General features: G+C 33.8%; 1 protein-coding gene across 1 annotated transcript; it reads left to right on the forward strand.

Moving 5' to 3' along the window:
- The first annotated feature begins 11,933 nt into the window (after positions 1-11,933).
- On the forward strand, positions 11,934-13,726 carry LOC128283856 (uncharacterized acetyltransferase At3g50280-like). Its single transcript, XM_053021270.1, has 2 exons — positions 11,934-12,174; positions 13,257-13,726. The coding sequence occupies exons 1-2, from the start codon at positions 11,934-11,936 to the stop codon at positions 13,724-13,726; spliced, it is 711 nt and encodes a 236-aa protein (XP_052877230.1).
- Positions 13,727-15,528: the final 1,802 nt, after the last annotated feature.

Below are 15,528 nucleotides of genomic sequence, written 5' to 3' on the forward strand. Positions count from 1 at the left end.
AAGTATGTAAGATTAATCTTTGAGTGATATCGATTGTAGGTTTGGGCTAAGAAGATCGCATCACGCTTGCTTACCAGGTGTGTACATACACTGCACACACATTATGTATCGGTAAAAGCCGAAATGTCGAAAAGCGAAAGTTTGGCTACGGTAGTCTTGCGAGTGCGCGAAAACTTGTAAGGGGGAGACCGATATGTTGCCTAAGGCCCACAGGCGATTCCATGGGCTTGGGTTGTGATTTGGCCATATGGGCCAGAATGGGCTAAATGGGCCGATGGGCTGTTGGGCCCATAATAGGCAAAAACTGAATGTTGATGCTATATGATAGGAACTTGTATGTGAGCATGAATATGAATGTGGCTAGGCCTAATGGGCCATATAAATGTGATTTGGGCCTAATGGGCCATATACAGGTGATTTGGGCCTAATGGGTCATAGGAATATGATTGGGCTTAATGGGCCAAATACAGGTATGTGAAATTGTTTGGGCTTTGTAAGGGGTTTTAGGCCTAGTATATGATATCTATATAAGGCTTAATTAATATATTGCGACCGTGGACAAGTCAAAGGGTTAAGGTGTGGCAACGGGTATATGCATGTCTAGGAGAGCTTGGTACTTAAGCGGTCTTAATGACTCACCTCCTCTTCTCTGGAATCCTACCTGGTGTATAGTGTTTGTTCATCTTAGCTTACGGGACTCATTAAAGGGCCAAGGTAAATGAAAATCGTAATTAAGGGAAAATTACCGAAATGCCCCTAAGAGCGAAAATGACTAAAATACCCCTAGGTGTAGAATGTAAGTTTTATGGATGTGACATGCATACATATGATATTCTGCTTAGGTTGCATATGGGTGGGAATTATGGAACGGAGGAAGTATATGAGGATCGCATAGTTGCTTGACAATCGTGGATTCACCGACAGCTTTTAAAGCCCAATATGTAAATGAAGGTAGTTCCGTAACCGGGCTACCATGGTGTGTAGGCTGGGTGGGTCAATGTTTATATCCCCACATGGTGTGACGAGGGACAGAGCTGGTGTGTAGCGGATGGATAAATTGGATAGGATTGCATTACATGATTGATGAATGATTTTTTTTTTGAATGCTTGTTTTCCGTCAGGGTTGTACACACTGAGTTTGCAAAAACTCACCCCCCCTCTTTTATTTTATTTTCAGGTGATGCTCAGTAGAAGGTTCAATGTTTGGAAGGACTCTGGGTTGCCAGCTAGCAAGACAATATGGACTTGTTTCTCTTTTAAAAGCATATAAGTTCTTTATTTTATCAAGTATTTTTTGGTTCGGAATGTAATAAGGCTTCCTTCTTATTATTATTTGGATTATTATTATTTTCATTATAATTAAGAGAAGTTGAACATGGGATTCCTAAATTATAGTATGTTTTCTACGTTTCCGCAACTTAATTTTTAAATGATAAAGTTTTCTTAAATCAAATGTTTTAAACAAGGCTTTCGCAACTAAAAGTTGTGTTTATTTTTAAGTTAATTGAGGTTTCTTTTGTTTAAGAAGGGTTTTCAATAAAAACACGGTTTTCGCTAAAACACTTCAATGTGACACGCCAGATTCGGCCATAACGTTTGGGCTAGGTTTGGGGTGTTACAGTAGAACCTTCTAGAATATAAACATTACCAGTTCTTTTACCCTTTATCAAAACGAGAGCTCCACGAGATACTTTAATACTGCTCGACTCGATGTTGATTCTGCATCCTTTCAAGTCTAAAATACTCAAGGAGATGAGGTTCTTTCGTAAATCAGGTGCATACCTGACATCTGAGAGTGTCTTAATTGTCCTATCGTGCATCCTAATTTTAACAGTACCAATATCAATTACCTTACTAGATGAATCATTTCCCATGCGCACAACTCCACCTTCAATTGAACTGTATGTGGAGAACCATTCTCTATTGGGACACATGTGGAAAGAACATCCCAAATCTAGGATCCACTAGGACGTGAGCTTGGAGTTATCGCTCGTTGACACTAACAAGAAATCATCACCATTTTCACCGGCCAAATTAGCACCAGCTACATCTTCCTTAGTACTCTCAACAGCATTTTTATTTCGCAGTTTATAACAATCTGCTTTGATGTGACCTAACTTTTTACAATAGCGAGACCTTTTGTCTCGTTTCTTTGATGCTACCAAAACAGAAGCTCGCCTATCTATCTTGCTATCCAAATGAAACTCATTGTTGAGTTTGTCTCTACTCAACAAATGACCCTTCACATCTTTGAACGAGATTTTGTCTCTGCCATAAATTAGATCTCCCTAAAAAGACTTGTATGAAGGGGGTAAAGAGCACAATAATAACATATCCTGATCATCATCATCAATATGAACCTCAACATTCTTTAAATCATTTTAAAAAGTAATGAATTGACTGATGTGATCTCTAAGAAACTCACATTCGTTCATACGAAACATAAATAGACGTTGTTTCAACTCTAAACGGTTAGCCAAAGACTTAGTTGCATAAAGAGTTTCTAACCTTTTCCACAAGGCGGATGAGGTTTTCTCCATCAATACCTCTTGCAATACCGTATTCGTGAGGCACAACTGGATTGCAGACAAAGCCTTTTCATCAAGCTCTTCCCATTCTGTTTTATTTAGATTCTCAGGCTTTTTCCCAGTAACAACCTTTTTCAAGTCGGATTGAACTAGAATTGACATCATCCAAACTTGCCATAGATTGAAATTTGTCTCACCATCGAACTTCTCAATTTCAAACCTTGTTGTTGCCATCTCTGAATGAGCTGATCTATAAAAATTGAACTAGCTCTAATACCACTTGTTAGGACCGACCCGATTAAATAAGGAACAAGTAAAAATAGCAAAAGAAATTGAGAAGTTGAACACACAAATTTAACGTGGAAAAACTCCTCCAAAGAGGATAAAAAACAAAAAACAAAGATAATTTTACTATAATGACAAAAGAACGAAGAGTACAAAAGATGGAAGTAAAAACTAAACCCCAAAACCCGAAAATAAAGAACCCTTAAAACGTAAACACAAAATTCTCTAAATGTGTTATAAGTTCTAATATCTAATGGGTGTTTTTTCTAATGTTGTAAAAGAGCCTATTTATAGGCTAAATTCATAGGTCAAATAATAATAAAATAATCTAAATAATCAATGTTTGATTGAAATAAATAAACAGAGTTTAACTAAAAGACTATTTCTTAAATTTGACTGAAAATAGGAGTCATATTTAATAAACATACTGTAAATATAATTGAATTGGAATCTAAACCGATACACGGTAAATTGGGATGTGGTGTGCCTCTTGTCCTCTCTTGATATTAGCACATGTAAAAGTAAAAAAGAAAACACATTAACAAATTTGTGGCCATAGATTCCGTTTGGTCGTGTACTGCTCAGCGGCAACAGCAACTAAATCGATATTTTTGTCTTTATCTTAAAATCGAAACAATGCTCATTTTGTCCTTTTTCTATTTTTATTTATTGATAGATTACAAATCCGGGAAGTGAGATGGGGACTTCAACAATTGATGAATTTGATGAGTGTCATTCAGTGGTCACCACTTGTATTATTTTCTTTAACCTTGATACCTACTACACATTGAGGTTTAAAATAAATTATTTGTTCAAAGGTTAGGTGGCTTATCTGGCTTGATAAGTCTAGTGTATAAGGATTTTTGTACCTCGGTGGCTTTAATTATTTTTAAATTAAATTTTAATGATAAAATATTAATTAAAAAATATATTTTTAGTATTTTATTAATTTTTGAATAGTAAAATGAGTTTTTGGGCATGTCAGGTCAGCTTGAGAACATGTCAGGCATGAAATTGTTTTTGAAACCGTCGACAAATCTATACTTAATGATCGAGTTTTGATTTATACAATAAAAAAATAATTTAAAAATTATAATACGATTCTATTAAAACTTATATAAAATAAATTATTATTAATATATTAAATCTTACATAAATATAAATATACTAGTGATCTTTTTAGGAAATTTTTTAGGGACCCTTGGCTTTACCAGAGTGATTAAATAATATTTCTATACATTTAAAATTGTTGAGGGGTCGGCTTCTTCAAGATAAGTTTCTAAAGTGTCGTTCACTAAATAACTGACTCGATCTTTTAACAACTAAAGGGATTGTCCTTCAAGGAGGGTTTTGTCTCCCGTGCTCTGTCAAGAGCCAGTGTGCCGTGAGTGGCTGCCTTAAGGGCTTAATTCACAAAGTTGGGAGTGCCTCAACTTTACGTGGGTGTACGACCACCCACCAAGGCAAGATGAGCGTCTCACCCTCGATAAGGTTTGAACCTCTGACCTATAGCATATAAGTCACTTGTTAGGGAAGATGGTACCATTAGTTAAGGCAATTGCTCACGGTATGCTGGCTCTCACCAGAACACAAGAGGCAAACCCTCTTGGGGACAATAACTTCAGTTGTTAGGAGACCAGGCCGGTTACCTGGTAGATAACACTTCGAAAACTTCTTTCGAAAGAGTTGTCCCCCTCAACAAAAATATTTTGACTTTGGCTAAAATATCAAATAAGCCCTTTGAAAATAATTAAAAAATCAATTAAACCCTTTGAATCATGGTCTATACCCAATTAAGCCCTTTGAACTTTTTTCCTGTTGAAACCATTGATGGTAATTAACTACTGGCGTGATAAATGACGTGGAAAAAATGTTGACGTGGCAGTTGACATGACAAGCTGACGTGAAAAATGATTATGTGAAGGAGTAATTGATTTTTCTAATAGATTTTTTATTACTTTATAAGGGCTTAATTGATTATTAACTAAAACAATTTATTAAAATTCTAAATAATCCTAATATTTTAACTATAAAATATAAAAATCATAAAATTTATTAGAAATTTACAAAAAAATTATGAAGTTTATAAAAATAATTATAAATTATTGAACCATCTTTAAATATTATAAATTATTATAAATTTTAGAAAGCATTAAAATTACCAAAAGAAACTACAAATAAGTTAGAAAATTATTAAAATGCAAAAATTATTAAAAATAATTAGAAGTTTATAAAATAAAAATTTATTAAAAACATTGAAAATTTATAGAAAAAATTGTTATTTTGGTGGTTTAGAGCCTCTTGTTTTGTTAATAAGGAAATGGAGAGATTCAAATGTGATGATTGAACTTGTGTAAATGTGTCGAATAAGGGCTTTGAGTGACAATAAGATAAGTAATGGAGAGAGAGGTGTTTATAGACTGATCCAATTTACTATTCAAAAAAAATAAAAAAATATATTAATATTTTGAATATTTTATAATTAAATTGAAATAAAAAAATTTATTATTCTAAAACAATGAAATTAATCATTTTGGCAAGCTAGGTCTAGTTGGGCTTGAGCTTAGCAATTTTTTTTAAATAGGGCTTAAGCGCAGCTCGACTCATGAACACCTTTAGTGATAATCAATGTTTGTTTTTTTTTTTTTTGGTATTTTTCATATTCGATTTATAGTCCTACCCCTCCCAACAATATTGTCTTTAAGGTTCGCACTTGCTTCCTCTACTTGAGAGTGCAATGTGCCTTACCATTATACTCAACCACTTGGCAGTGATAAGTAATGTTTTAGTTGAGGACGGATGATGCGAGGGAAGTTAATAAGGATGGGGTTGATGTATGATTTAAGACCGTGTATGAGAGTAAACAAAAATTGTGTAGTAATTCTTAGTTTTTATAACTTTTCTTTAATTTTATATTTTTATAATATTTGAATAATTTGAATAAATTTTATAAATTTTATATATTTTCAAAAAATTATAATATTTAAATTTTTTTATATATTTAATACTTTCTATAATTATTTTTATAAATTTTAAGACTTTTTAATGAATTTTATAATTTACATTTAAAAATTAGATTTCTTTTAAAATTTTAATAAATTTTTCATTTATATAACCAATTAAGCTCTCATAAAATAATAATAATAATTAAAACTTCCACGTCAATTTATCATGTCAACTATTATGTTATCATTCTTCACATCATCCACATCAGCACTTAATTGTCGTTAGGGCTTTAAGGGAAAAATAAATTCAAGTGACTTAATTGAGTATAAATCAAGATTTATTTAACTCAATTGAATGCACTTTTCGATAAATGGTTTAATTAATTTTTTAATTATTTTTATAAAGCTTATTTTTCTTTTTAACTTTTTTTCCTTTTTTATTTTTTTAAACGAAAAAAAAATTTTGTAATTGATTGCATTTGCAAAGCACTTGAAGAACACGCCTAGGATTTGCACTTTTATTTTGGATGTGAAGTTCCAACATTTGAGGCTGCCTGCTCCTCTTTGCTATCTTCACTCATTCGTTCCTGCAATTTTTTCCCTTTAAATAATAAATTTTGTGAAGAAAACAATTTCAATTTGAAAACTCTCTAAATATTATTAATGGACAACATATCATTAATAGTTAATATAAAATATAACAATTTAGTAATTCATTTAGCAATAAAAATGTTTTTTCTTTCAAAAAAAAAGAAAAGAAAAGAATGGTTCTCTCGTTTTGATATGCCCGACTTTCAAGCTTTCTCTAAATTTCCTTCAGTCGTTATCCTTGATGATAATGATTTATTGTTAGCTCCATTTTTTGTGGATGAGTTTCACGCAACCATTTTTGACATGCATCCTGACAGGTCTCTGGGGACGAATAGTTTGAATGCAACATATAAAAAAAAAAAAATTCTACCTTTGATTGCGAATGAGGTTTTCGGTAATGTTGTGCTTGATTAAATTTTAATGAATTTCCCGACTCTTTTAACGACATCATCATTGTGCTCGCGCCAAAGAAAGAACGACCCACTTGAATGAAGAACTTGAGCCACATAATGTTGTGTAATATGTTGTATAAGCTGACCGCCAAAGTCTTGGCCATCCGGCTCAATCAAAATTTACCAAGGATAGTCTCCACGATGCAGTCGGCTTTTATTCCTGGTAGTTTGATCACTGACAATATTTTGAAGTAATTCACCACATGAAGAGCAAAGGGAGAGGTAAAGTCGGTGAGATTGCTTTGGAAGTTGACATCAGCAAAGTGTACAATTGGATTGGCTGGGGCTATCTAAGGTTTATGCTAGCCAAATTCGCTTTGATCCTCGCTGGATTAAGTGGATGATGCTGTGTGTGACTTTGGTAAAATATACCATTGCTTTGAATGGTGAGGAGTTAGGCTCAGTTCTTCCCCATCCTAGTTAATAACAGGGTGATCCACTTTTGCCTATCTATTCATTCTTTGCATAGATGATAGGCGTTGAATTTATCAAAAATAAAATTTTTATGCCTAAATAAAATATAAATAATAATTTAAAGAGTAGGATTGATCCCACAAGGACTGAGATATCTAAAATTATATTTCCTTTAAATTAGGATGCATGGTAGGCTGCTATCATGCCAACAACGTGTGTCAACCTATATGGAATAAAAAAGAAATTAAATCTGAATAAAAATAAAATTATAAAATAACTAAGAGAACAAAATTGCAGTAAAATAACAAAACAAAATAAATATTGAATAAATCGAATGGACGATGCTCTAGCTTCAGGCACGATTTAGGCTCCGAATTTGAATTGATCTTTGAAAACAAATCTTCTCCTCCAATCAGTAAGTCGATTATAGTGATCGAGAACGCCTCAGACCACTAACCTTTTCAAGTGTAAATTAACTGTGAGAACACCCAACAACGAACCCTTACCAAATGAACAACTTTGAAATACACATCCACAATTTAGCTCTTTGGTAGCCTTGTGAACTATAACGACCCAACTCGAATCAACGACCTCAACCGTGCAATTCTTTTAAACTCTATCGTTATTTCCTTCAACGAATCCAACCAATCACTCAATTGGTTACGTCAATTTATTTTTTGTTGGTAGATCGATTACGACAATTATGAATAGTATCAGTTCTTATAATTTGTTTTTTTGACTTGATGCTATTACGAATTTATAAGGTAAGTGATCCTATCTCCTAAATTGGAGAAATAATGAATATTGAAATATAAATTTTAAGTACGATTTTGAGTCTCACAATTTAAACTCCGAAAAAAAAAATCAACCTAAAACTAGATAAAACTAAGTACTCATAAAATAAATTAAGAACAAGAAAAATTAATTAAAAAGAAAGAAATTTAAAGGAAAAAACCTTTATTGAACAAAAATAAAAAAAAGCGGGACAAAAGTTGGTGGTTGTGCGCCTATGTGCTTAGAGCAAGCTTATAAGTCTGTACTTGCTATCTTCAAGATAAATTTATTCTTAATAGAAAAATAATAAAATAATTCTGAAGTCGAAGAATTTTGTCCGTGAATTCAAACTCTCGTTGTAACCACTTGAATTTCAATAATGTAAAAGAATATTATTTTAAGATTTTATTTTTTAAATCTAAGCCGTAAATATAAAATAAAATATTTACGGGATTAGTATGAAATTATAATAAAACGATTAAGTAATTTAGTCAAAAGTAGTTATTAAAATTTAGGGACTAAATTATAAAACTTTAATTATTATTAAATTTTAATTAAGAAAAAGTTTAAAAACTTAAATAGTAATTATCTAAAGGTCTGAAATGATTATTTAACCATTAGTCAGCATCTTTATGTGGATGATGATGATTTCTATTCAGTTAAGTTTATGATAAAAAATATAAATTAATGTTTAATTAAATTAATTAATTAAGATTAATTAAGTTATAATTTAAGTATAAAAGTTAAAATAGTGGAAGATGAAAACATTTTATCATCTCTCTCTTTCTATTGCCGTCATATGTTGAAGTAGAAAAGAAGAAAGAAAACATTCAAATTTTGGGCTATCAATTTATGTAAGTCTTTTTAAGTCATTTTTCTTTCATTTTCATAGAGCTCGATTTAATTAGTTCATGTATTAATTTATTTGGTTATTAGTTTTTTAATAAATTACCATTAATAGGAAATTGATGAATTATACTTGAAATTGATAAATATTAAGCTTAGATGATATAAAGGATTAGCTTAATTGTACTTGACAGTCACGAATCGATCAAGCTTGGACAAGTGATTCAGCAACGGCTGCTTTGAGTAGCTAGTGTTAAGAAAATGCTTTAGGACTGAAACATGTCAAAGTTTTTTTTTTTTTTTTTGTTAAGTTGAGTGTGTCAAAGTTTGTTCTTGATTTTAGGAATTAGTTGTTGATTTTATTTTGCTTAAGTTTAGGATGGGTTCTTGATTTTATTTTGTATAAATTCTGAATGATTGTTGAATAAAGAGTGTTCATTTTCCTTCATCTATTAAGTTTTTTTTTTTTCACTAAAATACTCACAATTGGTCTCGGAGTTGTATTCTTAAAGGATCTGTGAGTGAGTATGCGAGGTTGTTGTGTCATGGACGTCGAAGCAAGTTCTAGTTTCTCTTCAATTTCTCCATTGGTGTTTGATAGAGACAACTACCAGGTTTGGGCAGTTCGTATGGAGGCATATATGGAAGCTTTGGACATTTGGGAAGCAGTGGAAGAGGATTATGCACAATCCTACCATGGAGCAGATCAAATTGCAAAAGGAGAAGAAGACAAAGAAATCCAAGGCAAAGGCCTGCTTGTTCGCTGTAGTCTCATCTACTATCTTCACTCGATTATAACTCTAAAGTCAGCATATGAGATATGGAATTATCTCAAGTCAGAGTATGAGGGAGATGAAAGAATCAAAGGAATGCGTATGCTAAAACTTAATTCGAGAATTTGAGTTACAGAAGATGAAGGAAACAGAATCAATCAAAGAGTATTCTGATAGGTTATTGGATATTGTAAACCGAATTAGATTACTTGGTTCTGAGTTCAAGGTCTCAAGAATTGTTGAAAAAAATTCTTGTAACAGCGCCTGAAAAATTTGAGGCTTCTATTTCAGCCTTGGAAAATACCAAGGATCTGACTCAAATCACTCTTGCAGAGATTCTCAATACTTTGCAGGCACAGGAGCAAAGAAGAGCCATAAGGCAATAAGGTGCTATTGAGGGAGCCTTACTAGCTAAGCATCATGAGAATGCCAAGAATAACAAGAAGAAGTTTTTCAAGAAGAATCAAAATTCTACTAGAAAATCTTCAGCCAAAACAAAGCAGGAGTCAAGAAGGGATCCTACCTTCCATGTCAACATTGTAATAAAAAGGGTCATCCTCCTTACAAATGCTAGAGAAGACCAGATGCCAAGTGCACCAAATGTAACCAAATGGGGCATGAAGTTATAATTTGCAGGAACAAGAATCAACAACAAGGTAAAGAGGCTAAGATTGCTGATCAAGAGGACAAGGATCAACTGTTTGTGGCTACATGCTTCGTGGGCAGTGAATCAAATGAAAACTAGTTGATTGACAATGGTTGCACCAACCATATGACTCATGACAAGGAGTTGTTTAGAGATTTGAAGTCAACTAACATCACCAAAGTCAGAATTGGCAATGGGGATTGCATTTCTGTCAAAGGAAAAGGGACTGTTGCGATTGCAAGCTGTACAAGTACAAAACATATACATGATGTTCTCTTTATTCCTGACATTGACCAAAATCTGTTGAGTGTGGGTCAAATTTTGAAAAAGGCTTTAAAGTTACTTTTGAAAATGGATACTGCTTGATTAAGGATACAGCTAATCAAGATATCTTCAAAGTAAAAATGAAAGGAAAGAGTTTTTCACTCAATCCTTTAGAGGAGGAGCAATATTCTTTTTCTCTCAAAAAAGATGTTACACAGATTTGGCACAAGAGAGTCAGACACTATCATCATCAAGGGCTGTTACAACTAAGAGAAAAGGAGTTGGCACTTGATGCTCCCAACTTAGTGATACAATCTCAAGCTACAAAACGTGTCAGTTTGGAAAGCAAAGTAGGAAGCCATTTCCGAAGTCAACCTGGAGAGCCATTCACAAATTGTAGCTTATCCACACAGATGTTGCAGGACCTCAAAGAACACCTTCTTTAAAAGGTAGTTGCTATTATATTGCCTTTATTGATGACTTCACCAGAATGTACTGGATTTTTTTTCTTGACATTTAAATCAGAAGTAGCTCAAGTTTTTTGGAAGTTTAAGGCAAGAGTTGAGAATGAAAGTGGATGCAAAATTCAGAGTATAAGGTCTGACAATAGGAAGGAGTACACTTCGACAGAATTTGACAAGTTTTGTAAAGATTCAGGCGTAGAGCATCAACTTACAACCCCTTACACACCTTAACAAAATGGGGTTAGTGAAAGGAGAAATAGATACATCATGGAGATGTCGAGATGCATGCTGCATGTGAAGAATTTGTCAAAGAAGTTTTGGGCAGAGGCAGCAAATAAGACTGTATTTCTTCAAAATGGGCTTTCAACAAAGGCGGTGAAGGAACAAACACCATTTGAGGCTTGGTATGGTTACAAACCATCTCTGAAATTCCTTAAAGTATTTGGTTGCTTATGTTTCACCCATGTTCCACAGAGCAAGCGTGACAAGCTTGATAGGAGAGCCTCACCAGGTATATTTATAGGCTATAGTACTGTTAGCAAGGCCTATAAAATTTTTTAGGCACAAACTGGAAATATTGCTATTAGTAGGGATGTTCACGCATCGAAGAAGAAGATGACTGGTATAAAACAAGCTCCAAGAGCTTGGTATAGCAAAATTGATAAAGATTTGTTGAACTTGCGATTTGTGAAAAGTCTATCAGAAACAACCTTGTATGTTAAGCATAATGATACTAACAGTCATATTATTTTATTGTATGTTGATGACCTACTGGTTACAGGAAATAATACAGATCATATTCAAAATTTCAAACAGGAGATGATGAAAGTGTTTGAAATGATAGATCTCGAGTTCATGCCCTACTTCCTTGGCATGGAGATCAAGCAAGGGCAAGGTGAAGTTTTCATCTACTAGAAAAAGTATGCAAAAGAAATATTGAAGAAGTTTCAGATGGAGGAGTGCATGGCAGCAAGCACTCTAATGAATCAGAAAGAGAATTTGTGCAAAGAAGATGGTGCTAACAAAGTTGATGAAGGATATTTCAGGAGTTTGATTGGTTGCTTGATGTATCTCACAGCAACAAGGCTTGATATTTTGAATGCTGTAAGTATTTTGTCTCGATTCATGCATTGTGCAAGTGAATTACATCTCAAGACAGCCAAAAGAGTGATTCGATATGTCAAAGGCACAAGTGAGTTTGGTGTTAAGTTCATAAGGAGCAAGGAGTTCAAACTGGTTGGTTTTTCTGACAGTGATTAGGGAGGTTCCATTGATGATATGAGGAGCACTTCAGGCTACTGTTTTACTCTTGGCTTTGGTGTTTTCTCATGGAGCTTGAAAAAGCAATAAACTGTAGCCCAATCCACTGCCGAAGCAGAGTTTATAGCTGCAACAGCTATTGTTAATCAAGCTTTATGACTGAGGAAAATTTTACTTGATCTTGATCTAGAGCAGAAGGAAAGCATAGAGATTCTTGTTGACAACCAAGCTGCTATTGCTATCTCTCATAATCCCGTGTTTCATGGGAAGACTAAACATTTTAACATCAATCTATTCTTCTTAAGAGAAGTACAGAAACATGGAGATGTGATTCTTGTCTAATGCAAAATAGAAAATCAAGTTGCAGACATTTTAACCAAACCATTACCTGCTTCCAAATTTGAGTTTCTGATGTTGGTATTTGCATCTCCTAAAGCAAGGAGGAGTGTTAAGAAAATGCTTTAGGATTGAAACATGTCAAAGTTTTTTTTTTTGTTAATTTGAGTGTGTCAAAGTTTGTTCCTGATTTTAGGAATTAGTTGTTGATTTTATTTTCCTTAAGTTTAGGAAAAAGTTAGTGGGATGTTGATTTTATTTTGCTTAAGTTTAGGATTGGTTCTTGATTTTATTTTGTATAAATTCTGAATGATTGTTGAGTAAAGAGTGCTCAGTTTCCTTCATCAATTAAGTTTTTTTCACTAAAATACTTACAACTAGCACAGTCAACTATTGAACATTACAAAGTTTTGAGTGAAGATTTTTACTGCTAAAAGCATGGTCGATGTGCGATTCATATCCAGCAGTATAATCCAGGCAGCAAATCACAGTGCATCTAGTGAGAGGATTGAGCTAACTCCATGGGATCTTAGGTTTCTTCAGATCGAGCATATTCAAAAGGGACTTCTTTTTCCCAAGCCTAAAGCACCTCTGCAAGAGAATGAACTGAAAACACCCTCATCCATCACTTGAAAACCTTTCTCTCCCACACTCTACACTACTTTCCACCTCTTGCAGGTCGACTAGCAATCACCCAACATGAAGATGATACCATTTCCCTTTTTATTAACTGCAACAATGCTAGAGCTTCGTTTACGCATGCAGTAGCTGATGGAGTCACCATTTCTGACATCATTAAACCTATTTATGTACCTACTATCATTCACTCCTTTTTCCCATTAAACGAGCTCACAAACTTTGAGGGTACTAGGAACCCGGTACTTGGAATACAAGTAACAGATCTTATAGATGGTATATTCATTGGTTGCACCAACAATCATGTTGTGGTGGATGGGACATCATTCTGGCATTTCTTGAATTCATGGTCAGAAATTTCCAAGGGTTTGATTCACTTATCCAAGCCCCTTGTTTTTCAATGCTGGTTTCCTGATGATACAATAATCCCCATTCGCATTCCTCGATCTGCAGTCAAACTTAAACAAAGCAACAAAGAGTTGGAGTCCATTCTACCTGGTTTAAAGGAATGAGTTTTCCATTTCTCGAAAGAGAACATTACAAAACTCAAGGCAAAAGCTAACACTGAGATGGGTACTACCAACATCTCTTCTCTGCAAGCTCTGTTGTCTCATATTTGGCGATTAGTTATCTGCAATAAAAGATTTGATCCTAATGAAGAGATCACTTACCGTGTTGTAGTCGGTTGTAAATGAAGATTGTCGGAATTGCTTGATAATTGTTTCAGGAATGTAATATTGGGCGTGTTTGTAACTATGAAAGCAAAGGAACTATTAGAACAAGAAACCGAAAATACGGCCTGGACAATGAACAGAAAAATAGCTACAGTGACCGAAGAAAGTTCCAAAATGTTCTTTGAGTCTTGGACAGCAAGCCCAAAATTTGTAACTATGAGCTCTTTCAGAAGCAATAGTCTAACCACAAGCATTTCCCCTCGGTTCAATATTTATGGTAATGATTTTGGATAGGGAAAGCCGATTGCAATAAGATTTGGGTCAGGCAACAAATTTGAGGGAAAGACTATACTGTTTTGCGGAGTAGAAGAAGGAAGTATTGACATTGAAGTGTGCCTTTTTCCAGAGACGATAGGGGCTTTGGCAATTGATGAAGAGTTCATGGATGTCTTAACTTTGTAATAATATCAAATCCAAGTTCATGGATAGTATCGACTAAATTGATGGCAGTTGGTTGAATATTGTTCTTTATTCAATTCCAGTGAAATTGGGTGGGACATGAATTTGGTTGAGGTGAATGAAATATGGTTGTAATAGATAGAGCTGTAATTAGTAATTTAATTGTTTAGTTCAATGGGATGTAATAGAGCTGTAATAGTATTATTGTGTTTGGTTGAATGGAATACATGTTGTAATAGTATAAAGAAAAGGTATAATTGTAAAAAAAAAACTCTCAATGTTTAGGGGCTTTTGGTTTTGTGCCCTTGACCTTTTTATTTTTTGATTTACACCCTCAACATTACGATTTTTTAAGAAATCAGCCCAGTTTTATGGTCAACATGAGTTGACCGTTAATCAAATTGTAGGTCAACATAACAGCCCATGTGGCATGCCACATAAGCGTGTGACATAATAGATGACGTCATCTATTTAACAAAATTTTTTCTCTCATTTTCTCTCTTGCCAAACACCATTTTTTTCTTCAAAACACATGGCCTGCCATTTTTTTCTCTCATTTTCTCTCTTACCAAACACCATTTTTCTTCTTCAAAAAATATGGTTCGCTTATTTCATCTACAAGAATCTCCATTACCATTTTTTTCTTTTTTATTGGTTAACTTGTTTTTCAAATTAAACTCCAAATCCAATCACAAAACAGTTCCTTTCCCTTTTATCTCTCGTTTACAATGCTCAGAGCTCAACTTTGCTACCGTACATTCTCCACTTTCTGGGTTTTCTCCTATAAATCAAATGCTACCACTTATCCCACCATCCCTGCATTTTCTTTCCCGTTGATTCGTTCTTCTTCAATCCATTTACATTTCACAGTGAAATTTCGGCCGGTTTCTTGCCACTCGATCCGTAGTGGTAGCTTCGATCCCCAATTCAACGAAGACGATAATAAAGATCTTCAGTTCCTCGAAGCTTCTCTTCTCGTTTCAGGTTTTGACTCATTTTGTTTTTTTTATATATATACATAATGTTTTGAATTTGGTTGAATTTTAATAATTTTGGGGGAAATTTTTTGTTGAATTTGGTGTAGAAACTGTTTCGCACTGTCGGATGTTAAGGCAATGAATTAAAGAACAAATAAAATGGCAATCATCGAGGAAAGAACAACATCCTATGTCGAGGGCTAA

The sequence above is a fragment of the Gossypium arboreum genome, chromosome 11, assembly GCF_025698485.1.
Source record: "Gossypium arboreum isolate Shixiya-1 chromosome 11, ASM2569848v2, whole genome shotgun sequence".
In the NCBI taxonomy this organism is placed as follows: domain Eukaryota; kingdom Viridiplantae; phylum Streptophyta; class Magnoliopsida; order Malvales; family Malvaceae; genus Gossypium; species Gossypium arboreum.

Excerpts from the sequence above, each read along its gene's own strand:
- LOC128283856 (XM_053021270.1), top strand. The coding sequence starts at position 11,934 with ATGGAGGAGTGCATGGCAGCAAGCACTCTAATGAATCAGAAAGAGAAT. Across the intron at positions 12,175-13,256 it reads TCGATATGTCAAAGGCACAA|GTCGACTAGCAATCACCCAA; the intron begins GTGAGTTTGGTG and ends CACCTCTTGCAG.